General features: G+C 49.2%; 1 protein-coding gene across 1 annotated transcript; it reads left to right on the forward strand.

The window, feature by feature from the left end:
* Positions 1-995: 995 nt before the first annotated feature.
* On the forward strand, positions 996-27,454 carry LOC147116121 (uncharacterized). The gene is made up of 3 exons (XM_085989497.1): positions 996-1,467; positions 25,453-25,615; positions 25,775-27,454. The coding sequence occupies exons 1-3, from the start codon at positions 1,357-1,359 to the stop codon at positions 26,032-26,034; spliced, it is 534 nt and encodes a 177-aa protein (XP_085845623.1). The 5' UTR covers positions 996-1,356; the 3' UTR covers positions 26,035-27,454.
* Positions 27,455-27,954: the final 500 nt, after the last annotated feature.

A 27,954-nucleotide genomic window follows, 5' to 3' on the forward strand; every position in this document is an offset into this window, starting at 1 on the left:
GCCGAGGCTTATTCGAGGGCATGTTGTTGGAAGAGAGAGAGAGAGAGAGAGCGACTGGGCGGGAAGAGAGAGAGCGACTGGGGGGGAAGAGAGAGAGAGCCACTGGGGAGGAAGAGAGAGAGAATGACTGGGGGGGAAGAGAGAGAGTGACTGGGGGGGAAGAGAGAGAGTGACTGGGGGGGAAGAGAGAGAGCGACTGGGGGGAAGAGAGAGAGTGATTGGGGGGAAGAGAGTGACTGGGGGGAAGAGAGAGAGCGACTGGGGGGAAGAGAGAGAGCAACTGGGGGGAAGAGAGAGAGTGACGGGGGGAAGAGGTGGGGGGGAAGAGGGGGGAAAGAGGGGGGAAGGGGAGGGGGGAAAGAGAGGGGGGGATAGAGGGGGGGAAGGGGAGGGGAGAAGAAGGGGAGGGGGGTGGGGAGGGCAGGGGGGGAAGAAGGGGAGGGGAGGGGGGGAAGGGGAGGGGGGAAGGGGAGGGGAGGAAAGGGGAGGGGGAAGGGGAGGAGGGGGAGGGAAGGGGAGGGGGTGGAGGGGAGGAGGGGGGAGGAGTGGAGGAGGGAGGAGGGGAGGAGGGGGGAGGGGAGATTCCCCGAGACCCCTGATCTACCGAGCCCCGCCCCCCATCACCCGAGCCCCGCCCCCCCATCACCCGAGCCCCGCCCCCCCATCACCCGAGCCCCGCCCCCGATCTCCCGAGCCCCGCCCCCGATCTCCCAAGCCCCGCCCCCCCGATCTCCCGAGTCCCGCCCCCCCGGATCTCCGGAGCCCCGCCCCCCCGGATCTCCGGAGCCCCGCCCCCCGAGCCCCGCCCCCGATCTCCCGAATCCCGCCCCCCGATCTCCCTAGCCCCGCCCCCATCTCCCGAGGTCCCGCCCCGCGATCTCCCGATGTCCCGCCCCGCGATCTCCCAATGTCCTGCCTCCCGATCTCCCGCCCCGCGATTTCGCGAGCTCCGCCCCACCGATGTCCCGAGCCCCGTCCCCTGGCCTCCCAAGCACCGCCCCCCGCCCTCCCGAGCACCGGCCTCCCGCTCTCCGGAGCCCCGCCCTCCCGAGCTGGCTTCAAGATCACCGATTGCGGCTCAGAGACGGCCGGCGGGCCCGGTTGCCGGGGTAACGCTTCTCGCTCTCCAAGCCGATTGCGGCTGTGAGAGACGGCCGGCGGGCCCGGTTCCCAGGGTAACCCTTGCCGCTCTCTAAGCCCCGCCCGAGATCCGCAATCCCGAGAGCCCCGCCCCCTCCGCATGAGCCGAGCGGGGAACAGAGAGAGATGCCGCGTCTCAGCTGCTCCTGCTGCGCGCGCACCCTTTAGTAAGGTAGCGGCGCTCGGCTGAGTCCCGCCCCTCCAGCCTTCACAAAGATGGCGGCGATCGGGGGCCGCTTGTTGACTGGGGCCGGGAGGTGCCTAACTCGGGCATGGGTGCGGAGGAGAGGCCGAGGCTTCGAGGCCTACCTGGAAAAACAGGGAAAGGTAGGAAAATTAATGAGATTAGATAAAAATTTAGAAAGTAATTAACTTTTTTTAAAAAGAATTTGTGTTTTAAAAGCAACGTTTTTTTGAAAGACGCAGAAAGCGGGAAAAAGAAAGGAAAAGTTTGGAATCAAGATGGCGGCGACTCACCTCGGTTCAGAACGATAAGGCCCGCCCACACACGCACCGATTGGTCGACCGTCATGTCACCAAAGCGTAGCATTGGTCGATCGTCCCGTCACTCGACCATAGCAGGGCCCGGCCGCACGCGCCAGCAACCCGGCGTACGATTGGTCAACCTCGAGGTCACTCTGTCGCTAATGAGCGGATAATGAGATGCTAATGAGCGGAATGTTGAAGGTTTTTCGGTTACCGCGGGCGTGATTTTCATCCGGCCGAAACGTAAATACGCTTACCAGGGTTTCGGAAAGGTAAGCTTTCTTTCGACGTAACGCACGCGTAGGTACGCTCTGTAACTTTCGAGCGCATAGCCAGACAGACGCACACCCGACGACAGACAGACAGACAGAAAGACAGACAGAAGGACAGACAGAAGGACAGACAGATAGACAGACAGAAAGAAGTATCCGTTTATATATATAGATAATGGACTCTAGCATTTTCCCCACTACCAATGTCAGACTTACCGGTCTATAATTCCCCATTTTCTCTCTACCATCTTTTTTGAATAGTGGAGTTACCTTAGCTACCCTCCAAATCATGGGAACTGTTCCAGAGTCTATAGAATTTTGGAAGATGACCAGCAATGTATCTACTAATTCTAGGGCCACTTCCGTAAGTACCCTAGGATGTAGATTATCAGGCCCTGGGGATTTATCGGCCTTCAATCCCGTCAATCTCCCTAACACCATTTCCCTACAAATACTGATTTCATATAGTTCCTCCCTCTCATTAGACCCTATGTTCCCAGACATCTCTGGGAGGATATTTATGTCCTCCTTTGTGAAGACAGAACCAAAGTATGTATTTAATTGGTCTGCCATTTCTTTGTTCCCCACTATAAATTCCCCTGATTCTGAGTGCAAGGGATCTACGCTTGACTTCACCAATCTTTTTCTCTTCACATATCTATGACCAGATAAACTGTTTTAGTGATGCTGGTTGAGGGACTCTGGAGGGGTGCTCCCCTGCCCTTCTTCAAAATAGTGCCATGGGATCTTTTACGCCCACATGAGAAGGCAGATTTTGCCTCAGTTAAATGTCTTATTTGAAAGACAATGTAACGCTCCCTCAATACTGCACTGGAGTCTCAGCCTAGATTTTGTGCTCAAGTCTCTGGATCAAGTCCTTTGATCTTGTGCTTCAAGATCAAAGACACCTGCTTCTTTAACTAAAAATGAAACAAATCAATTCAAAGCTTGTAGTAATGCCTTGTCAATCACTTCATTTTTTTGTAAATTGTTACATCCAAATGCAAGAACATTTTTTAGATCATAATAATAAATCCATAAAAATTGCAGGGGAAACATTTCTTGAACAAATTCAAGGATGAGGCTTTATAGGGCCTTAAATTGGAGGATTCCTTTAAGCAATTAATGTCTAGCGACCACACCATTTCAAAATAAATGCTGGAGTAAGGAATTGATGCAATTCAGTGGCTGATCATTTTTGAGCATCTGGGTCCAACTCCAACCCAAGACAGGTGAGCTGTATCTCTGCCCTCAAACAGCTGCTATGGGTCCTAAGCACAATGAGCACAGGCGGTTTCAATCTAGTGCTCGAATTATCAAATAGCAATCAGTCCCAAGATTCTGTAGCTGACCCTGCAGGGATCCACTTGTGCTTTAGAATGCCTGTGATGTATGACATTCTCCTGAAATCAAAGGCTGACTGACAATTAGTATCTCACGAGCAAAAGCTCGATGTGTTATTCGCAATTCAGAATAGAGGCTTAGTTTAGAGGTTACTTGACTAGGCCAGCAACAGTGGGGGAGAAGATAAAGGAGCTTTAAAGGAGGGTGAGGACATTCAAAAGTGAAAGCTGGAGTTGGGATTAAAGTGTTACAAATAAATTTGGGTAACCAGTATTTACTTGTACATGCATGTACATTTTGTGTATGTGTATATGCTTATATAATATATATTATTATACACATGTGTACATATATACACACACATATACATATATACATATGTGTGTGTGTGTGTAGGTCAAACGCTCCACTGAATACTGCTATGTAAACATTTCTTATGGGGAATTGTAATATTAGAATACTCACACTTACCTGCAATATTTCCCTATAATACATCAAGGTCATTCTCTAATCAGAATGTCAGTGTTAAGCAGCACATAACTGTGACCACTCACTGTCATGCCAGACATCACTCAAAATGATTTCTCAAAAAATATTACTGGAACATTTTTTTCTTAGTTATTGACATTTCTGATGTCCAAATGATGCTTTTGAATAAAATTAAACATTCAAATAATTAAATATTTTGCAATAACATGATTATATTTATTATTTGGATTGTCGTGTGTGTCTTTTAATGCTTCATTAAAGTTTCACTTGCCTCTTCCAAAAGCCTGGGCCTGCCTTTGACATTTTACCCAGAGCTGCCACTCTGGTTAGCTGAATGCCTATTGTGCAGTCTGAGCTTATTCAATTTGCCAGGGTGCTTCAGTACCATCTAGATGTTTTTCAAAATAATTTGAAGAAAAGCTGGAGCACAGAATTCAGGTATAGACTGACTGCTTTATTTGAAAAATCCTCTCGCAATCCCACTTGAAATCAGTTGTGTAAAGTATGCGACTATACTTAATATACAATAAGGAAGAGACAGCTTAGAAGGTTCGACGTAAGTCTTTACTTCATACCAACAGGCGGGAACTGAGGGGAGATCAGTACCCACAGTACTATTTATACCCCTATGGCCAGGAGTGGTACTACTGTATCACTGTGCCCTACAAAGTAGTGCTGCCCTGGCCATAGGTTTAAAGTAACATACATATTACATACACAACATTCCTCCCCTTTTAATTAAAACGTACCCGTGCAATTAAGTCAATAGATGCCCCATAACTAGGGCTAATAACATTTGGTAACACAACATACATAACATATTTACATCAGAGTTGTCTACCTATATATATATATAAAAAGAAACATGTTATAGATTCAGTCTCTGAGGAGGCCTCCTGTCTCGACTAGGATAACATATTTCTCCAGTCGGTCTCGGTGTAGGCGGCGGTACTTCCGTCACCACTTCATCGTTGGAATCGTCGGTATCTGATGGCACATCCTGTGCCGTGGAGCTCACTGGAGTGATGAACTCCTCGCAATCCTGAGACTTCTGTAGCGACGAGCTGGGCCGTGATTCCGCTGGAACAATGTGCTGAGACATTTGAGGTAGTGAATCAGTTGGGTTTCTGGACTCCACAAGTTGATCAGCATGTCGTCTGATTATGCCATCCCCAGTATCCACTGTGTACATCAAAGGTCCCTGGCGGGCCTTTATCGTACCAGACCGCCACTTTTCATTTCTATAATCACGGGCCAACACTTGCTGCCCCACCTCGAAGCTCCGTGTCTGTCTGTCAGGAGCCCTACGAAACACTCGGTTTTCCACATCTCTCCGGATGTTTGGTCTGAGCAATTCGAGGCGAGACCTTAACCTTCTATTAAAGAACATGACGGCGGGGGCCTGGTTGGTCACCGTATGTGCAGCATTACGGTATGCGAATAGGAAATTGTCCACCTTGTGTTGTAGTGGCAACCTTTCCTCCCCCATCGCCTTGATGGCCTGTTTAAAAGTCTGTACAAATCGCTCTGCCAGCCCATTTGTAGCCGAATGATATGGTGCGGACGTATAATGTCGCACTCCATTCCTTTTTAGGAATGCTTGAAATTCTTCTGCCACAAATTGTGGCCCATTGTCCGAACAGACTTGCTCGGGCACCCCGTTTCGGGCAAAAATGGTCCTTAAGGCTGCGACCGTCTTTTCGGCTGTCGATGACATCTTTATGACCTCCGGCCATTTTGAGTGGGCGTCCACTACAATAAGGAACATCGCATCCATGAAGGGCCCAGCGAAGTCCACGTGGATCCTTTGCCACGGCGTTGAGGGCCACTCCCACGGATGTAGTGGGGCTTGGGGTGGTACGTTCTGTGCCATCTGGCACCCTTGGCATGCTTTTGCTACTTCCTCGATGTCCCTGTCAATGACGGGCCACCAGACGTAGGCTCTGGCGAGGCTTTTCATTTTGACACCCCCCAGATGACCTTCGTGTAAGTCCCGCAACACTTTATGTTGTAATTTTTGAGGGACCACCACCCTGGCTCCACACATCAATGTGCCCCGGCATACGGACAACTGGTCCTTCCTTGCCGAAAAAGTTGGCAATGATGCGTCACCCTGCGCCGGCCAGCCTTTCACGGTCAATTCGTAAACCCTTGCCAGTGTCGGGTCGTTCTGTGTTTCCCGCTCGATACATTGGCTGGTGATGGGCAAGTGTTCCATAACCGCCGTATGATATATTTCCACGGGGTCCAGTACTATCTCTTCGATCTCGGTAGGCAAGGGTAGCCGCGACAGGCCATCCGCATTGCCATGCTGTTTGGTACCCTTATATTCGATAAGGTACTGGTGTGCTCCTAAGAACAGTGACCATCTCTGTAGCCTTTGGGCCGTCATCAGGGGCACCCCTTTTGTTGGATTAAATATGGACACCAACGGTTGATGATCCGTCAGTAGTGTGAAACGTTGCCCATGTAGATAGTGGTGGAATTTTTTTACACCCCACACCAGACTGAGGGCCTCCCTGTCGATTTGCGCATAGTTTCTTTCGGCTGTAGTTAACGACCTTGAGGCAAATGCTATTGGCCTCTCCGTCCCATTGGGAAATTTGTGTGACAACACTGCCCCTATACCATACGGGGAGGCGTCACATGCCAACCTCATTGGCATTTTTGGGTCAAAGTGTGCGAGCACTTCCTTTGATGTAATGAGTTGTTTACCCTTTTTAAAAGCAGCCTCACACGCTTTGTCCCAATTCCAGGAGACTCCCTTTTGCAGCAATGAATTTAGTGGATGTAAAATGGACGATAAGTTCGGGAGGAACTTATGGTAATAGTTTATAAGGCCTAAGAATGATCGTAACTGAGATACATTCTCAGGGGGTGGGGCCTTCACTACTGCCTCGATCTTTTCCGGGGACTTATGCAGGCCTTCCTTATCTATAATGTGACCACAGTATGAGATACGTTCCTGGAAAAACTCACATTCCTGCTTGTTCGCCCTGAGTCCGTATTGTTGCAACCGCAGAAGTACTCGCTCCAGGTTAGCGAGGTGGTCGTTATCCGTTTGTCCTGTCACCAGGATGTCATCCAGGTAGCACTGCGTTCCTGGAATGCCCTGTAGGACCTGTTCCATGGTCCTCTGCCATATGGCTGGGGCGGACGCCACACCAAATACCAGGCGATTGTACTGGTACAATCCCTTGTGTGTGTTAATCGTTAGGAGCTTTTTCGAGTCCTGCTCCACCTCCATCTGTAAATAAGCTTGACAAAGGTCAATCTTCGCAAAGTTTCTACCCCCAGCTAATGATGCGAATATGTCCTCTATCCGCGGCAGCAGATACTGTACCGTGTGCAGGACTGGGTTAATAGTTATCTTAAAATCCCCGCAAATGCGAACCTTCTTTGGTTCCCCCGGCGTGTTATTTGCAGATTTCTTTATAACTGGGACGATGGGCGTGGCCCACTCACTCCACTCAATCTTTGTAAGGACACCTGCACTCTCTAAGGCATCCAGTTCTGCTTCCACAGCTGGCCGAATGGCGTAAGGCACCGGTCTGTCCTTACAAAACTTGGGGTTTGCGTCTTGAGCAATAGTTATTTTTGCTCTAATGTCCTTTAAGTTCCCCAGCCCTTGTTGGAACACCTCTGGTGTTTTTGCCAATATTTTCGACAGCCTGTTTGTAATGGTTGTATCATCCTTGGTGGTCTCTACTTTTATCTCGTGTATCTACTTCCAGTCAAAATGGATTTTTCTTATCCATTCCCTACCCAAAAGTGGTGGTCCACCGTTTGGTAGGACGTATAAATAAAGTCCTGGCACTTTTCTGCCATTGTATTTAACTGTTACTTGCATTTTTCCCTTCGGGTAAACTTTTTGTCCCATATATGTTTTTAATTTGATTTCGGTATCCTTTAAGGGAATGCGTTTGAACAGCCTGTTATAATCTTGTTCATTAATTACTGATAGGGCTGAACCTGTGTCCAGCTCCATATTAACTTCGACGCCTGCTACCTTCATTTTAACCCACATTGTGCTGTGGTCCTCCGTTTTGTCTACACCATATAACTTGAGACATCCCAGACCTTTAGGCTCTGCTTTTGTGCCTTCCTGTGACTCGTCTGAGCCACTGTCAGATATCTTATGTATTTTTGTCCTTGCCTTGGTACTGCTCGGATTGCCCCCACTATTGGGTTTCGTACCCGACCGACAAACTTTCGCTATATGCCCCTTTTTCCCACACTGCCGGCATATTTTATCACGAAACCAACAATTACTTTGGTCGTGGGTGGTTTTGCCACAACGGTAGCATTTACCTTTGTGAAATGTCACCTCATGGGTGTCATAGCCGGTTGTATTTTGTCGTATTTGAGCAGCACCCTGTGCTGCTGCTTCATGTACCGATGCTATTTCCATCGCCTGATCTAGGCTGAGCTGTTTCTTGGCTAGCAACCGTTTTCGTGTACTCTCATTTAACATGCCACAGACTAATCTGTCTCTGACCGCTTCCGCCAAAAAGGCTCCAAACTGGCAATGTTTGGACAACCGTCTGAGCTCAGCAAAATAGGCTGCCTGCGACTCATCATTCCTTTGGTCGCGTCTGTAAAAGCAGTACCTTTCCGCTATAAATGGTGGCTTAGGGTTTAAATGTTCCTTTAACGTATCAACAATTTGGGCATACGTATTGTCTGCTGGCTTTTCTGGAGTAAGAAGATTCCTCAGCAGACCGTATGTTTTTGCCCCCATAGAATTTAATAAGGGTGCTGCCTTTTCGTCATCTTTCACCTTGTTTACTATGCAATAAAGTTCATGCCTTTCTACATATGCGTCCCATTCTTCTATGTCGGCAACAAATTCTGACAACCGAGCTTCTTTAGCCATTTTTAAAGCTTCTGATGAGGTTTTCCCGCCTTTTTCCACTAGATGGCGCTGTTGTTTTTATTTTAAACTGCTGAAGAGAAAAACTTTTCCCCTTTGTCCACTAGATGGCGCTTTTCCCGCCTTTTCTCCCTCTGCTGTCAACGACGTCTCTCCAGGTTCGTTATTTTTTGGCCCTTGCCACCACCGCTATTACAATGACCTTCCCCTCTCGTGGCCCGCTAGTCCTCGTGGCTCCGTTTGTTCCCCAGATCGCCTGCCCGTTCTGGCCCCTGCAGCTCGCGTTCCCCGGGAAGGATTGCAGTTTACCTGGCCCTGGGTGGACTTTTGCCCCGTATCTGGAACGCCCGTTCAGCCTCTTCTCTCAGCTGCCTCAGCCTCCGCTGGAAACCTCTCTCTCTCGCTCCGTTGCTGCCGCTCCTCCTGAACTGGGTGGCCTCCTTCGGTCGACGCTGGACTCTGCCGGCTGGTAAGAAGCTTCTCTCCCCGTACTGCTACCGATCCTTTGTTGCACCTTGTACTGGTGAGTTCGAACGTTACTCATCGCCAGTGTAAAGTATGCGACTATACTTAATATACAATAAGGAAGAGACAGCTTAGAAGGTTCGACGTAAGTCTTTACTTCATACCAACAGGTGGGAACTGAGGGGAGATCAGTACCCACAGTACTATTTATACCCCTATGGCCAGGAGTGGTACTACTGTATCACTGCACCCTACAAAGTAGTGCTGCCCTGGCCATAGGTTTAAAGTAACATACATATTACATACACAACAAGTTGGGGATCTGGTGGAGAATGAGGGAAAATTTGGCAGTAAGGCCAAACACCAGCTCAGCTTCCCTTACCCTGCCCTGCCCTGCTGGGACCTCTACTGGCTGCTCCTTCTCTGCTCTCCGCCTGCAAGTGGAGTCTGCTGGCATCTGTGCTGACACCTTTCCCAGGAGATTGGGTTATGGTCGGGACTGATTTGGAGAAGTGCATAAAAGTCCCACCAGAACTCGACCCTGAAATTGATTTTATGGGGTAGATAGAGAGAAATTATTTCCTCTGGAGGTGGAGTGTATGACAAGGAGGCAGAACCTTAAAAATAGAGCTAGGCCATTCAGGGGCGATATCATTAAACACTTCTTCACACAAAGGGTGGTGGAAATCTGGATCACTTTCCCCCAAAAAGCTGTTACGGTTGGGGATCAATTGAAAATTTCAAAACTGAGATTGACAGATTTTTATTGGGTTAGGGTATTAATGGATAAGGAAATAAGGCGGGTATATGGAGTTAAGATACAGATCAGCCATGATCTCATTGAATGGTGGAACAGGCTCGAGGGGCTGAATGGCCTCCTCCTGTTCCTGTGTTCTTATGTTCGCTATGAGCCCATTGGCCTACTGATAACGACCAATTTCAGCCCCAATGTATTTTCATCAGACTGCTCAGTTAGATCAAGAAATATTACATAAACCCAGTAAACATGTGCATGCTAATATAGCAAACGGTAGTTTTTTAGGTTTTCATCTTCTGATTATTCACCTCTCTCACCTGATAAAAATAAATAGATAAGAGTGAATTTTGCAAACAATACATCAGCTGGCTGGAAAGTTCTGTTTCATGAATGTCAGACTTTCTGATACCTGCTCCTGTAAGGCAAGCTTCCCTGGCAGGGGTGCAATGTCAGATAATTACCCTGGCAATCTTTACACAGAAGTGGCAGAGTCAATAAGACTTTTCTTCTTCCATCCCCTCTGGTGCTCTGGTCTGCCAGTGAAGGTGCTGGCTCCGCATCCTCTGCCAACTGGTCCACTCACCAGTCTACGGTAATCAGCATCAATCTCTGCCCGATGTGACAAACATCCACATAACATCTAAAAAACACATATAAACAAAGGCTTGCATTTAAATAGCGGCTTTCACATCCTCAGAATATCCCAAATTGCTTTACAGCCAATGCAATAGTTTTTGAAGGGTAGTCACTGCTGTAATGTAAGAAAAGCAGGAGCCAATTTGCGCACAGCAAGCTCCCAGAAATAACAATGCGGCAATGAGCAGATAATCTGTTTTTGGGTGTTGATTGAGGGATAAATGTTGGCCAGGAAAAGTAGAGAGAAACAAACTGATATTTGTGATCCTATGCAGAGTTTTTTAAATGTTCTAGATCAACACTGACTGGGCCACCATTTCTTATTTCTGCTAAACAGTGACCCTGACTCTAAGCGAAAGGAGGGTCCTGCCACATGTGTTGGCAGGTGAAAGAAAAGGAAAAATAGGAAAAGAGTAGCTCCATCATGGAAATATGAGTCCGACATTCCAAGTGAACTTAATATCAATCCCAGGCACAGCCTCAAACCGATATGGTAATTATGTGTGAAGGCAAGATTTTATCCAGGGTTGGGTTTCTTGCCAAAACAAACAGTACCTTTCCCCCAGAACTAACTACATCAAGAAGTTTGTATATTATAAGAAGCAGTTTAGTTGGCTAACTCTCACTCATACACTTACAAGATAACATCCAGAGGGAGAATTGATTAAAATAGAATACACATTGGCTTATCTGAAATGCAAACATGAAATCATTATTTGTCATTACATTCCTGTCTGTTGTAATGTACATCGAGCCGTTTACAAATATCATGTTGCTCTGATCCTCAACCACTTTTGTTCATCCCTCAACAATATCCCATATTTGACAAATGGCTTCTGAAACAAAGGGACTATAGAATGACGAATGTTAATCGAGCAAAGGAAATAATATTGAGCCAAAGAAATAATTAATGACATTGTGGCAGAACCACTGAATGACTCTGGCTAACTGTATATAATTCTCTTTAACGATGTTCTAACACCAGCCTAAACCTATAACATTGTGTTAGGCATTACTGTGTTTTGTATATAGAGTTTGCATGTACGGGACGTGGCCCCTTTAAGAGCGCAGGAAAACACGGGCAAATGCGAAGACGTCACGTCGCAAACCACAGGACTGCCCAGGCAGTCCTCGTGGCATCTCCGTTGAGTAAAGAACTGTTTGTTGTTCTCTTGTGTCAATCTCCGTTATTCACAGGAATTCATTAATTCCTACATTGGTGACCCTGTTTTTGTGAACGTTTTCACAAAAGAAGGACACAGCATGGAAGCAAACGCTGTTTCGCTAAAGCTACCACAGTTCTGGGAGCAGCAAGCGCCCTCGTGGTTTATTCAGGTCGAGGCCCAGTTCGTCCTGAGGAACATCGATGCGGATCAGACCAAGTATCTTTCTGTGGTCTCCGCACTCGACAGCTCTACCGCCTCTCGGATCGTCAGCCTCCTCAAAAACCCCCCAATGGAGCACAAGTATGAAACCCTCAAAGCGCGGTTACTGCAGGTTTTCGGGCTCACAAAATCGGAGCGCACACATCGCTTACTCGCTATGCCCGGGCTCGGGGACTCCAAGCCTTCAGAGTTGATGAGCCAAATGCTCACACTCCTTGGCTCACAACGGGAATGTTTCCTATTCCGCGAGATATTCCTCAGCCAACTGCCTGAACAGGTACAAGCTGCCCTGGCCAGATCTGAAACTGAAGACTGCGCAACACTCGCTGCGGAGGCTGACAAAATTTTCGCTGTAACTCGGCAATACTGCGCCGCCACGAGGCACCCATCCCCCACAGACACTGCCCCAGCTCGTCAGCCTGCTGTACTGTGTGTCTACCACGCGCAGTTCGGCGCGAAAGCGAAGCGTTGCCGCCCTCCCTGCAGTTTTCCCCCAAAAAATCAACGACTGACACTGCGACCACCGAGGAACGGGTCCAACGGGCACCCCACGGCCACGATGGTGATCGGCAATGCGGGAAAACTGCTCTTCATCACTGATACTCTCTCCGGTCGTCGTTTTCTGTGCGACACCGGTGTGCAGTGCAGCATTTTACACGCGTCCGCCCTCGATGTGCAGACGGGGAATTACGGCCCCGCCTTTGAAGCGGCCAATGGCAGAACAATTCGGACCTTCGGTAGACGGCGAATGGTGTTTGTTACGGCCAAAGTTTCCGAGCCCTTCCTCAGAGCGGATTTCCTGTGCGCCAACAGCCTCCTGGTCGAGGTTAGGAACCGGCGGCTGATCAACGCAGCAACTTTTAATTCTCTTCCGTGTTACCGCAGTAACACTACATCACGCACCGTCTCCTGTGCGTTCCCGACTCCTGATGAGTTCGCTCGCCTGCTCAGCGAATTCCCCGATCTGACAAGACCCACGTTCTCCTCCGCAGCCAGGAAACATGGTGTGGAACACCACATCACCACCAACGGCCCCCCGGTCTACGCACGGGCCCGGCGCCTAGAACCTGGCAAGCTGGCTGTTGCAAAGGCGGAGTTCGCAACCATGGAACGGTTAGGGATTATTCGCCGACCGAATAGTCCCTGGTCTTCACCCCTCCATATCATCCCGAAGCCTGGCAGCGGATGGCAGCCATGAGGTGACTATCGACGACTAAACGATGCCACCACTCCTGATCGGTACCCGATCCCCCATATCCAGGATTTCTCTGCCGATTTGGCAGGGAACACCGTGTTCTCAAAAGTCGACCGCATCCGGGGCTACAATCAGGCCCCAGTTCACCCACAAGACGTCCAGAAGACCGCAGTCATCACCCCATTCGGCCTCTTCGAGTTTTTACGGATGCCGTTTGGGTTAAAGAACGCCACCCAGGCTTTCCAACGCCTGATGGACTCCGTGCTGCGGGACCTCAAGTTCCTCTTCGTCTACCTGGACGATATTCTAATTGCCAGTCCTACTAAGGAAGAACATACCTGTCAACTACGCACCCTTTTTTGATGCCTCAGCCAACACGGCCTGATTATCAACTCGGCCAACTGTCAGTTTGGCCTGCACCAAATTGACTTCCTGGGGCATCGCATCACCTCAGAGGGAGCGGTTCCATTACCTTCGAAGGTAGAGGCGGTGACTGTAGTGTCCATGTGTAGATAAAGACACTGAAGACAGGAGTTGGTTCATAGGTATTTACTCAGCAAGTCTGGGGGGGGTTCTAAAGGATATACACAATACACAGGCTTATATAGCCCAAGTGTCAATTACCGGCATTACGCACACCTGGGGCTCTTAAAGGCACATACACCACAATTGCTCTTAAAGGCACATACACCACAATTCCTCCCCTTCTAGCTAACTAGTACATCATATTTTAAGTAATTATTAATTACATGTTATATGCAAAATAATTTACATTGCTGTATTAATTAATTATAAGTTAGTCTCTCAGGAGGCTTCCTGACTCGGTCCGGATAACGCCTCGGGGGTGTAGTAGTTTCTGGTGGTGTAGTAGGTTCTTCTGGCAAGGCTGATTCGGCTTGAAGGCCAGTGTCGGGTTCATCAGGTTCCAGTATCACCGGATCGGAGGTAGATATGGGTATCTCTACTTCATCGTTAGATGTATAGCGTGGTGGTGTAGGTTGTTCCTTTTCGGATGACTTGATGATTTGGTCAGCATGGCGCCTTATTATGCTTTCTCCGATGTCCACGGTATACATCAGTGGTCCTAGTCTTGTGCAGATAGTTCCAGGCTGCCATTTCTCGGTACGGTAGTCCCGGGCCAAAACCGGTTGGCCTATCTGGAAGGCCCTAGTTGGCCTTTCATTCATGCCCTGAAACTGCCAGTTCTCCACGTCCCTTCGGATGTTGGGCTTGACCAAATCCAGCCGGCATCTTAGGTTTCTATTGTAGAACATCATGGCGGGAGTTTGGTTTGTAACCATATGTGTTGCATTCCTATATGCAAATAAGAAGTTATCCACCTTGTGCTGAAGTTTTATGTCTTCATTACCCATGGCCTTTATGGCCTTCTTAAAGGTCTGGACAAACCTTTCAGCCAATCCATTGGTGGCGGGATGGTATGGGGCGGACGTGTAGTGCTTTACCCCATTGTTCTTTAAGAACTTTCTGAATTCTTCGGACACAAATTGTGGTCCATTATCAGAACATATCTGTTCCGGCAGCCCATTCCTGGCAAATATGGTCCTTAATACTGTGATGGTTTTTTCCGTGGTGGTGGAGGACATCTTTATTACCTCCGGCCACTTGGAGTGTGCATCAACTGCGATTAAGAACATTGAGTCCATAAATGGACCAGCAAAGTCGATGTGCACCCTTTGCCAGGGAGATGAGGGCCACTCCCATGGATGTAGAGGGGCCTGTGGCGGAGCATTTTGGACCTTCTGGCATCCTAGGCAGCTCTTGGTCATGTCTTCGATGTCTCCATCGATACCTGGCCACCATACAAACGCCCTAGCTAGGTTCTTCATTTTCACTCCACCCAGATGCCCTTCGTGAAGCTCCTTTAGCACTTTATCCTGGAGTTTGGGTGGAATCACCACTCTGGATCCACACATCAAGGTTCCTCGGCACACTGACAGCTGTTCTCTTCTTTGCGAGAATGCTGGCAACAGTGGTTCGCCATGTGCTGGCCATCCCTTCATTGTTAAATCATAGACCCGTGAGAGAGTAGGGTCATTTCTTGTCTCCCTTTCAATGGCAGAATTTGTCACCGGTAGACATTCCACTATGGTAGAGTGGAATATCTCTACTGGGTCTATTGTAGGTGCCTCTTCTATCGTTGGCAACGGCAGGCGCGATAAACCATCAGCATTCCCATGCTGTTTTGACCCTTTGTATTCAATGTTGTATTGGTGTGCCCCTAGAAAAAGGGACCACCTCTGTAGTCTTTGTGCCGTCATAATGGGGACACCTTTCTTAGGGTTGAATATGGAGATGAGGGGTTGATGGTCAGTCAGCAAGGTAAATTTTTGTCCGTGTAGGTAATGGTTGAATTTCTTCACTCCCCATACCAGGCTGAGTGCTTCCCTGTCTATCTGGGAATAGTTACGCTCAGCTGAGTTCAATGAGCGTGACGCAAAAGCTATCGGCCGTTCCGAGCCATCAGGGAATCTATGGGACAATACCGCTCCTATGCCGTAAGGGGATGCATCGCACGCCAGTCTGATTGGTAGTGATGGGTTGTAATGAGCCAAAACTTTCTCGGATGTGATTAATCTTTACATTTATGGAAGGCACGTTTACAGTCTTCGTTCCATTTCCAAATCACTCCTGTGCGTAGAAGATCATTAAGAGGGTGTAGAATAGTTGATAAGTTCGGTAAAAATTTATGATAGTAATTTATTAATCCCAGGAATGACCTTAATTGTGAAACATTTTCAGGTGCTGGGGCTTTTATAACTGCTTCAATTTTTTCAGGTGACTTATGTAACCCTTCCTTATTAATTATGTGGCCACAATATGATGTCTGATTTTGGAAAAATTCGCACTTGGGGCGATTTGCTCGTAGGCCCCGTTCTTTCAGCCTAGTGAGCACCTGCTCCAAATTGGCAAGGTGCTCGTTGTCATTTTCTCCTGTTATAAGGATGTCGTCTAGGTAGCACTGAGTCCCCGGAATCCCTTGCAGGACTTGCTCCATAGCTCTTTGCCAGATAGCTGGAGCTGATGCTACTCCAAAAACCAGTCGATTGTACTGGTACAGGCCTTTGTGTGTGTTTATTGTGAGATACTTTTTAGAGGTCTCCTCAACCTCCATCTGTAGATATGCCTGTGCCAAGTCAATTTTTGTGAAACGTTTTCCTCCGGATAGTGAGGCGAAAATATCTTCTATCCTCGGAAGAGGATACTGTACCATGTGAAGGACCGGGTTTACAGTCACCTTAAAGTCCCCACAGATGCGAATTTTTCTCTGTTCCTCAGAGTTATTTTTCAATGCTTTTTTCATGACTGGAACGATGGGTGTTGCCCATTCGCTCCAATCTATTTTGGATAATACGCCTGCCTTTTCCAAATTCTCCAGCTCTGCCTCGACTGCCAGACATATTGCGTATGGCACCGGTCTTGCCTTAAAAATTTTTGGAATTGCTGCATCTTCCACTTTTATCGAAGCGGTGATGCCTTTCAAGGTTCCTAGTTTTTCTTGAAACACTTCTTTGGCGTTGGCCAAGATGTCTTTTAATCGTTCAGGTATGATGTCATCATGGTTTTTTTCCTTACTGGTCACCGTCAGTGCCTGAATGGAGTGCCAGTCTAAACGTATCTTCCTTATCCATTCACGTCCCAACAACGGTGGACCACCATCTTGTAGAATGTATAAATACAACTTTTGTATTTCTTTGCCGTTGTATACCACAGGCACCTTTATTTTTCCTTTGGGGTATACTTTCTGCCCCGTATATGTTTTTAAGATAATGGATGTGTCTTTTAGAGATATATGCGAAAATAGCCTCTCGTAATCTCGTCGATTTATTACGGTTAGAGCTGATCCTGTATCTAGCTCCATTTTAACTGGGGACCCTGCTATTATGAGGGTAACCCAAATGGTCTGGTAATCTTCATTGGCAATTACATTATGTAATTTGAGAGAGCTTAGTCTCTTGTTCCCGGAGTCGCTATCGCTCTTCTGGTCTTTGGAGCTACTGTCCGTCATCATTTGTACCTTTCTGTGCTTTTCCTTATTGATTCTCTTCCAGTTAGTGGATTTTTTATTTTCAGATCGGCATACACGTGGAATGTGTCCCATCTTTCCGCATCGCCTGCATGCTTTTTCTTTGAACCAGCAATCCCTCTGGTCATGGTTGGATCTGCCGCAGCGATAACATCTCTTGAAACCCCGTGTCATTTCATGGGTGCCGAAGTCCTGTGGCCTTCGGAATCGATGTCCTTGAGGTGCTGCCGAATTGCAGGTAAGTCCGTTTCCACTTCGTTGCCACTGTAGTGTCCGTGTGTAGATAAAGACACTGAAGACAGGAGTTGGTTCATAGGTATTTACTAAGCAAGTCTGGGGGGTGTTCTAAAGGATATACACAATACACAGGCTTATATAGCCCAAGTGGCAATTACCGGCATTACGCACACCTGGGGCTCTTAAAGGCACATACACCACAATTGCTCTTAAAGGCACATACACCACAATTACATCCTTTCCACGCCCGCAAAACATAGAGGCCCTGCTGGAATTCCTAGGCATGGCAAACTTTTACCACCATTTCGTGCCTAAGGCAGCACTACTCATGCAGCCCCTGGACGAGGCCCTCAAGGGCAAGACTGGCAAGAACCCAGTAGACTGTACAGATGACATGGCCCGAGCGTTCGCTGACACCAAAAGTACCTTAGCCAACGTGACTATGCTGGCGCACCCGCTGCCAGGAGCCACCATCGCCCTCACCGCCGACGCGTCGGACTATGCAGTCGGTGCCGTGCAACAGCAGTGGATGAACGGGATGTGGCATCCATTGGCATTCTTCAGCCGTCAACTATGGCAGAACGAGAGATCGTACAGCACGTTCGACCGGGAGTTGCTCGCCCTTTTTCTGGCCATCCGCCATTTTCGGTTGCTCCTGGATGGACGTCCTTTCAACGCTTTTGTGGACCATAAGCCGCTGACCTTTGCAATGTCCAAGACTGCCGAACCGTGGTCAACCCGACAGCAGCATCAACTGACCTACATATCCGAATTCACCACGGATATACGGCACATGGCCGTTAAGGACAACCTGGTGGCAGACTGCCTCTCCCGTGCGATCGTCAATACGGTTCATTTGGGCATCGACTACGCCCTCATGGCAGCGGACCAAGCCTCAGACCCGGAAGTCCAAGCTTACCAAACGGCCATCACTGGCCTCCAGTTTGCCCACGTCAAGTTCCATTCGGCAGGTACCACGCTGTTGTGTGACATCTCTGTACAGGATCCTCGCCCTGTCGTGCCGGTCATCTGGCGCCGCAAAGTGTTCGACGCCATACATGCGTTGTCACACCCTGGAATGAAGGCCTTTCAGAAACTGATGTCAGCGAAATTCTTATGGCAGGGCATGCATAAAGATCTCCATGACTGGGCCAACACCTGCATGGTTTGCCAAAAGGCCAAGGTACAGTGCCACATCAAAACTCCGTTGGCCGCCTTCACAGTTCCGGAGCGGCATTTTGACCACGTCAATGTGGACCTGGTAGGACCACTCCCACCTTCCCATGGTTTTTCACACATCCTGACCATGGTTGACCGCACCACCAGATGGCCAGAGGCGGTCCCCCTGTCATCCACTACTTCGGCAGACGTGGCCAGGGCATTCATTTCCTCCTGGATCGCCCATTTCGGAGTGCCCGCCGATATTTCGTCAGACAGGGGACTGCAGTTTTCCTCCGAACTCTGGAATGCAGTGGCCCAAGGACTCGGTGTCAAAGTACACCGCACAACAGCCTAACACCTACAGGCGAATGGCCTCTGGCCTCAATGAAAGTCGCCCTGCGAGCCAGCGTCCAGGACGCTGGATGGGCAGACAAGCTACCGTGGGTCCTGTTGGGCATTCGCACAGCCCCCAAAGAAGACCTTCACTCTTCATCAGCGGAGTTTGTGTATGGTCAGCTGCTGCGGGTCCCAGGGGAATTCCTACCAACATCGACGGAGCAATGGTCCGCGTCTGCCCAGCTTGCTAGTCACCAAGAGGCGGCCAGATGTTTTGCACCGGTGCCCACCTTGCACCACGGGCCGCAGAGGTCACACGTTCCCACGGAGCTTCACAAGGCTGAAGACGTTTTTATTCACCACGACGCACATAGGGATCCGCTCAATGCCCCATATACCGGTCCCTTCCGTGAGTTGGAAGCAGGGGACAAAACCTTCATGGTAGATGTCGGTGGTAAACCGGACCACATTTCGGTCGACCGCTTAAAGCCAGCACATTTGGACCTCGACCGCCCCGCCGAGACAGCACAACCGCCGAGATGGGGTCGGCCACCCGTCGTCGTTATGGCAGACCAAGTGCGACCGCCCGCCAGACCACCAGCCGCCCAGCAGCCTCTGCCTCGAGAGTACAGGAGTCGTTCCCCCTCACCGTTTGACTTTGTCCGTTAAAGCGAATCCTGGGGGGCGCATGTGGCAGAACCACTGAATGACTCTGTCTAACTGTATATAATTCTCTTTAACGATGTTCTAACACCAGCCTAAACCTGTACCATTGTGTTAGGCATTACTGTGTTTTGTATATAGAGTTTGCATGTATGGGGCGTGGCCCCTTTATGAGCGCGGGAAAACGCGGGCAAACGTGATGACGGCACGTTGCAAACCACGGGACTGCCCAGGCAGTCCTCATGGCATCTCCGTTGAGTAAAGACCTGTTTGATTGTTCTCTTGTGTCGATCTCCGTTATTCGCAGGAATTCGTTAATTCCTACAACGTTATTTTCTGCTTCATACAGATACAGGAGTCACGTTGTACAGACACTGACAATAAATGCCCTTAGTATCAATGTCCTGGCTTATCATCTTTGGTGAGTTGACCTTCATTGGGAAGGTGGTTTGGTTTCTACAATCAGGCTCAGCAGCAATATGTCAGAAAATGAAACATCAGTCGGGATCCATTTTACTCATCACTGTCCAGTAACCCCTACTGGAAAGAGTGTGTGAAAGAGTGTGTGTGAGAGTGAGTGTGTGTGAGAGTGAGAATGTGTGAGAGTGTGTGTGTGTGTGAGAGAGTGTGTGAGAGTGTGTGTGTGTGAGAGAGTGGGTGAGGGTGTGTGTTTGAGAGAGTGCGTGTGAGAGAATGTGTGTAGAGTGTGCATGTGAGAGAGTGTATGTTGAGTGTGCTTGTGAGAGAGTGTGTGTCAGTGTGTTTATGAGAGAGTGTGTGTGAGCGTGTGTGTGAGAGTGTGAGTGTGCATGTGAGCATATGTGTGAGAGAGTATGTGAGAAAGAGTGTGAGTGTGTGTGTTTGTGTGTGAGAATATGTGTGAGAGTGTGTGTGAAAGGGTATGAGAGTGTGTGTGTGAGAGAGTATGTGAGAGGGTGTGTGTGAGAGATTGTGAGAAATTGTAAGAGAGTGTGTGAGAGAGAGGGCAAGTATGAGTGAGTGTGTGAGTGTGTTTGTGAGACAGTGTGTGAGACTGTGTGAGAGTGTATATGTGACAGTATGTGAGAGAGTGTGTGTGAGAGAGTGTATGCGCGTGTGTGAGAGATTGTGAGAGAGTGAGTGTGACAGTGAGTGTGAGAGTGTGCGTGTGAGAGAGTGTGAGAGCATATATTTGAGAGAGAGTGAGAGTGTGTGTGAGAGTATGCGAGAGAGTGTGAGAGATTTTTGTGAAAGAGTATGAGTGAAATTGTGTGAGAGTATGTGTGTGAGAGAGTATGAAAGATTGTGCGTGAGTGTGTGTTTGTGAGTGTGTGTGAGAGTGTGTGTGAAAACATGTGTTTGTGTGGCCATTATCGGGAGCAGTGAGAGCGGAGACTCAGTGAGTATTTAAACACACTTTCGCGGGCTTTTTTTCACAGGCCAGTGTCGGGAGCAGTGAGAGCGGAGACTCAGTGAGAATTTAAACTCACTTTCGTGGGCTTTTTTACAAAGGCCATTGTTGGGAGCGGTGAGAGCGGAGGTTCAGTGAGTATTTAAACTCATTTTCGAGGGTTTTTTCACAGACCATTGTCGGGAGCGGTGAGAGCGGTGGTTCAGTGAGTATTTAAACTCACTTTCGCGGGTTTATTTTCACAGGCCATTTTCGGGAGCGGTGAGAGCGGAGACTCAGTGAGTATTTAAACTCACTTTCGCGGGCTTTATTACAGAGGCCATTGTCGGGAGCGGTGAGAGCGGAGGTTCAGTGAGTATTTAAACTCAATTTTGCGGGCTTTTTTACAGAGGCCAGTGTCGGGAGCGGTGTGAGCGGAGGTTCTGTGAGTATTTAAACTCACTTTCGCGGGCTTTTTTACAGAGGCCATTGTCGGGAGTAGCAGAGGGCGGCAGTACAGTGAGTACTTTAACTCACTTTCGCGGGCTTTTTTACACAGGCCATTGTCGGGAGGAGCAGAGAGCGGTGGTACAGTGAGTACTTAAACTCATTTTCACGGGCTTTTTAACGAAGGCCATTGTTGGAGCGGTGAGAGCGGCGGTACAGTGAGTATTTAAACTCACTTTCACAGGCTTTTTGCACAGGCCATTGTTGGCAGCGGTGTGAGCAGAAGTACAGTGAGAATTTAAACTCACTTTCGCGGGCTTATTTTCACAGGCCATTGCTGGGAGCGGTGAGAGCGGGGACTCAGTGAGTATTTAAACTCACTTTCGCGGGCTTTTTTACAGAGGCCAGTGTCGGCAGTGGTGCGAGTGGAGGTTCAGTGAGAATTTAAACTCACTTTCGCGGGCTTTTTTACAGAGGCCATTGTCGGGAGTAGCAGAGAGCGGCGGTACAGTAAGTACTTAAACTCACTTTCGCGGGCTTTTTTACAGAGGCCATTGTCGGGAGTAGCAGAGAGCGCTGGTACAGTAGGTACTTAAACTCACATTCACGGGTTTTTTACAAAGGCTTACTAATCTCACAGACCGGCGGTGGCATTCCAGAGTCACGTCACGATTCAAAACGTGATGCGGGCAGGAGGAAGCAGCTGATTGGGTGAGTATGGCCAGGTGGGAATTTATACTACTCTATAGTTTGACAGTTAAGGTTCCTAGTTTATAATGTTTAGAAGGTCTTAATTTTGTGGTCATAGTTTCTAAGGTCTCTGTTGTGTAGTGGGAGTGCTAGGAAACAAGGGCCCCTGATTATATCATTTAATTGTAGTATAATTGGCGGTATTGATTTAATTTAAATTAATTAAAGGGTAATCATGGCAGCAAAGCTCGGTCCCATGGCATGCACCTCCTGCACAATGTGGGAAATTAGGGACACTTCCTGTGTCCCTAACGACCATGTGTGTGGGAAGTGTATCCAGCTGCAACTACTGGCAGACGGCATTGCGGTGCTGGAGCTGCAAATGAATACATACTGGAGCTTTCGCGATGCTGAGGACGTCGTGGATATCACCTTTAATCAGTTGGTCACACCGCAGTTAAAGGCTGCACAGGCAGGAAGGGAATGGGTGACCACCAGGCAGAGTAGCAGGGGCAGGCAGGCAGTGCAGGGGTCCACTGCGGCCATCCCCCTCTCAAACAGCTATACCGCTTTGGATATTGTTGGGGAGGATGGCTTATCGGGGGAAGGTAGCAGCAAACAACTTCCTGGCACCATGGGTGGTTCTGCTGCACGGGGCAAGAGGAATAAGAGCAGGAGAGCTATAGTGATAGGTGATTCTACTGTAAGGGGAATAGATAGGCATTTCTGTGGCTGCAAACAAGACTCCAAGATGGTATGTTGCTTCCCTGGTGCAAGGTTCAAGGATGTCTCGGAGTGGCTGCAGGGCATTCTGGAGGGGGAGCATGAACAACCAATTATTGTGGTGCATATAGGTACCAATGATATAGGTAAAAGCGGGATGAGGTCATAAACGCTGAATCTAGGGAGTTAGGAGGTAAATTAAAAAATAGGACCTCAATGGTAGTAATCTCAGGATTACTACCAGTGCCACGTGCTAGTCAGAGTAGAAATAGAAGGATATTTCAGATGAATACGTGGCTAGAAGAATGGTGCAAGGGGGAGGGATTCAAATTCCTGGGACATTGGAACCGGTTCTGGGGGAGGTGGGACCAGTACAAACTGGATGGTTTGCACCTGGGCAGGACCGGGACCAATGTCATAGTGGGAGTGTTGCTAGTGCTGTTGGGGAAGGTTTAATTTAAAATGTCAGGGGGTTGGGAACCTGTGCAGGGAGACAGAGGAAAGGGAAGCAAGGATAGAAGCAAAAGACAGGAAGGAGAAAAGCAAAAGTGGAAGTCAGAGAAATCAAGGGTGTAATTCAAACATTGCTGCAGTGAGCAATAGTCCTAAAAGGTCTAAGAGTGTTAAAAAGCAAGCCTGAAGGCTTTGTGTCTTAATGCAAGGAGCATTCATAATGAGGTGGATGAATTAGCTGCGCAAATAGATGTAAACGGATATGATATAATTGGGATTACAGCGACATGGCTCCAGGGTGACAAAGGCTGGGAATTCAACATCCAGGGGTATTCAATATTCAGGAAGGACAGGCAAAAAGGAAAAGGCGGTGGGGTAGCATTGCTGGTTAAAGAGGAGATTAACACAATAGTAAGGAGGATATTAGCTCTGATGATGTGGAATCTGTATGGGTACAGCTGAGAAATACCAAGGGGCAGAAAACATTAGTGGGAGTTGTATACAGACCCCCAAACAGTAATGCTGAGGTTGGGGATGGCATTAAATGGGAAATTAGAGATGCATGCAATAAGGGCACAGCAGTTATCATGGGTGACTTTAATTTACATATAGATTGGTCTAACCAAATTAGTAACAATACTGTGGAAGAGGAATTCCTAGAGTGTATACGGGATGGTTTCCTGGACCAATATGTTGAGGAACCAACTAGAGATCAGGCCATCTTAGCCTGGGTATTATGCAATGAGAAAGATTAATTAGCAATCTTGTTGTGCGAGGCCACTTGGGGAGGAGCGATCATAATATGATAGAGTTCTTCATTAAGATGGAGAGTGAAGTAGTTGTTTCAAAGACGTGGGTATTGAACTTAAATAAAGGAAACTATGATGGTATGAGGGGTGAGTTGGCTAGGATGGATTGGGGAATGTTACTTAAAGAGTGACGGTGAATATGCAATGGCAAAATTTAAAGATCATTGGATGAGCTACAGAATTTGTTCATCACTATTTGGCATAAAAATAAAAATAAAAAGATGACTCAACCGTGGCTAACAAGGGAAATTAGGGTTAGCAAAAGATCCAAGGAGAGTACATATAAATTGGCCAGAAAAAGCAGCAAACCTGAGGATTGGGAGCAGTTTAGGATTCAGCAAAGGAGGACAAAGGGATTAATTAAGAGGGGGAAAATAAAGCATGAGGGTAAGCTTGCTGGGAACATAAAAACTGACAGTAAAAGCTTATAAAGATATGTGAAGAGAAAAAGATTGGTAAAGTCAAGCGTAGGCCCCTTGCAGTCAGAATCAGGGGAATTTATAATGGGGAACAAAGTCATGGCAGACCAATTAAATACATACGTTGGTTCTGCCTTCACAAAGGAGGACACAAATAAACTCCCAGAGGTGTCGGGGTACATAGGCCTAGAAATTGGGTATAGCCCCACTTGAGGAATTAGAACTGGCACTGCGCAAAGTTTATAGCCAGACGCAACTTATCGCCGCCTGGCGCGATATTGGGTTGCATCGCCCCCAAAGGTGATTGAGGCGCGACTTCAGATGTTGCACGGGACTCCTAAGGCGCAAAACTTCCGGCGCAACCCAATATCGGCTTGGACGGGCGCAGCGCAGGTGCTCTCAATTACCGATAACCACAAGACTTCCAGGCGCCGGCTGGCTCTTAAAGGGGTGGGTCAGTCAGCCTCAGCTTCCACACTCAGCGCCTTGTAGGCCTCCGAAGCGGCGCAGGCCCTTCTCTGGCGCAAAAAACTTGGACCAAATGGAGAAGGTGAGACAGAGAGCAGAGCGCTTCAGCAATGAGGCTCTGGAGCAATTGGTGGCCGCAGTGGAGCACCGTCGAGATGTTCTGTACCCAGATAATGGCAGGAGGCCGAATCAATAGGAATACCGCCGAGCTTGGAGGGATGTTTCACAGAGGGTCAACTCCAGCAGCATGGTGACCAGGAGCCCTGTACAATGCAGGAAGAAATTCAACGACCTCACTCGGGTCGTGAGGGTGAGTGGTGTTTATTCAAACTTCTGAATCCCTCCATCTGCACCTGACTTTATGGCTACAGGGTGTGCGATGCCCCAATGGCCATGTGTCAGCAAGCACCCATGGCCCTTTCTGGGCACACACATGCACATTTGTCTCAGGGCATCATGTAAGGACTCTTCCACCATGGGGGGCATAAGATGATCACTCAGTGCATCATGTAAGGGCTCTTGCATCATGGGGGCATGAGATGATCACTCAGGGCATCATGTAACATAACTTCCCTTTCTTTCCCCTGCAGTCCAAGCTGGCAAAGATTCGCAAAGACCAGCTTCGAACCGATGGAGGACCTCCACAAGTGGTCACTCTCACGGATCTCGAGGAGAGAGTGCACCAGATTCTTGGAGGATGTCTGAGTGGTCCTGTGACCACTGCAGCTGCCGACCCCATTGTCGACAGCGATGGTAATGTTCTCATCTTTTACAGCTGTCTCCTTCCACTTGTACCCCCCGCCAGCATGCTTTCTCACGGTGGAGCCATGTCATAGCCTTGCCGTAATCTGGCATGCCTTGCTGCCAACCTGTCCTTTTGCTAAAGCCACTCTTCCACCTCCCTGCTTTCAGATGCTGCATCACCAGCTCGGGATCCGGGCCCTGAAGCTGCCAGTGCCAGTGCCTCCAGAGGCGAGGATCAGGAGGAAGCCAGACCATCCGTTCCAGCCTCAGGGGAGCCTTCACATCTGCAGACTGGGGATAGTAGTTTCCTGGAGGGGAGGGGGGCTCTGATGAGGAGCCAGTTGCCAGAACAAGCGGCCTACAGCAACGCGAGGGGGGTAGGCAAGTTCGTCCACCGGCTCCCCGGAGGGCAAGGCAGGGAACAATGACAGCTGCACAGAGTGCAGAGGAGGTGCGGAGCCTGGCTGAAAAGAGCACCCAGGCCCGGCTCAGGCACACTGAGCTTATGGCTGCAGTGGGGAGGATGCCTCAGTCGATAGAAACACTGGCAATGAGTGTGCTGGACTTTGGGGCAGCAATGGAGAGTACTGTCCAGGGCTTCGGGGCAGCAATCAGAATCACAGAAACCCCACAGTGCAGATAGAGGCCATTTCGGCCCATCGAGCCTGCACCGACACATATCCCACCCGATCCCCGTAACCCCCACACCAATACATATCCCACCCCATCCCCGCAACCCCACGTATTTAATCCCCCTAACACCAAGGGTCAATTTATCATAGCCAATCAACCTAACCCGCACATCTTTGGACTGTGGGAGGAAACCGGAGCACCCGGAGGAAACCCACGCAAACACGGGGAGAATGTGCAAACTCCACACAGACAGTCACCCGAGGCCGGATTCGAACCCGGGTCCCTGGCGCTGTGAGGCAACAGGATTGTCCAGGGCCTCGGGGCAGCAATGGAGAGGACTGTCCAGGGCTTCGAGGCCGCTATGGAAAGGACTGTTCAGAGCTTCGGACAATCCCTGGAAAAGTCTGTCCAGGGCTTGTCCGAGGCAGTGGAACGGACAGCTCCGGCCTTGTCCGAGGCAATGGAAAGAACTGTCCAGGGCTTCTCCGAAGCACTGGCACCTGCCACACAGGTCCTCACTGCTGCCACGCAGTCACTTGCTGGCCTCGTCCACACCCAGATTGAGGCAACGCGAACTCTCACTGCTGCCACCCTATCTGCATCAGTTAGGATCATCATGGGCCCTTCCAGTACCACACGAGGCCAGGAATCAGTGGAGCAGTTGATTGTGGCGGATGAGCCGAACCGGTCCCCTCAGAGAGCCAGTGTGTCGTCCGACCATGGTGCAGGTGTCCTCTCTCGGCAGGTGACCATTGCTCATGCCACCGCTGGAACGTCTGCAGTACAGCTGCCACCATCTGCAGTGCACACTGCTTCCAGCCATGCCCAGATCAAGCAGCCAGCCTCCGCACCCTCCAAGCCCAGAGGTCGTCCAGGCCATCACTCAGGGGCTTCTGTGCTTCCAGACAGTCAGCAGGCATCCCCCAGCCTTGACGCCGCCACTGGGGTTCAATTACGTAGGAGCAGCAGGGAGGGAAGGGGCCGACCGCGAAAGAGAAGTCGGTCTCCATCAAGGAGCCAGCAGTAGAGGGAGTTGCTGAGAGATTTAGTTCTCCAAATTCAAGGACCCCCTCACCTGTTGTGATTGTGATGGTTTATTTCATTTTGCGGCTTTGCCAGAGAGTTAACTGTTATTTTGTTAGTTATGGTTTCTGTTGACATGATGTTGTTATGCTGGAAGGAAGCACTTTTTGGACAATAAAGAATTTTTTTTATTTACAATGGTACTCGTAACTATTTACACTCATGGTGGCCTTCATAGGCTTTGTACGATCCAAAGTGCACAGGACGAATGACACCCATCATTCCGTCAGAGTGGCCTAGAACCGAGTCCTTATGAGCCTCTGATGGACGGCCCTTCCGGTTTCAGGAGCCCTCCCATCTTCCTCCTCCTCCTCCTCCTCCTCCTCCTCATCCGCATGCTGCTCCTCCTCCTCCTCGTCTGCCTGCTCTTCCTCCTCCTCCTCCTCCTACTCGTCCGCCTGCTCTGCTGGACCTTGAGGGTCGGCTGGCATTGGCTGAGTTTGTCGAATGGCCAATTTGTGGTGCATGCAGCAGACGATGATGATGCGACCCACTTGCTCCGGCGAGTACTGCAGGGCTCCCCCCGAATGGTCTAGACAGCGGAAACGCTGTTTGAGCACACCAATAGTGTGCTCCACAATGTTCCTGGTCGCCTGATGGCTGCTGTTGTACAGCTCTTCTGCTGGGGTGGC

This window comes from Somniosus microcephalus, chromosome 6 (assembly GCF_052327205.1).
Source record: "Somniosus microcephalus isolate GS21.2 chromosome 6, FLI_Smic_1.0, whole genome shotgun sequence".
Classification (NCBI taxonomy): domain Eukaryota; kingdom Metazoa; phylum Chordata; class Chondrichthyes; order Squaliformes; family Somniosidae; genus Somniosus; species Somniosus microcephalus.

Coding starts and splice junctions, on each gene's coding strand:
- LOC147116121 (XM_085989497.1), top strand. CDS start 1,357: ATGGCGGCGATCGGGGGCCGCTTGTTGACTGGGGCCGGGAGGTGCCTA. Junction 1,468..25,452: donor ACCTGGAAAAACAGGGAAAG/GTAGGAAAATTA, acceptor TTTCCCCTGCAG/TCCAAGCTGGCAAAGATTCG. Junction 25,616..25,774: donor CCCCATTGTCGACAGCGATG/GTAATGTTCTCA, acceptor CCCTGCTTTCAG/ATGCTGCATCACCAGCTCGG.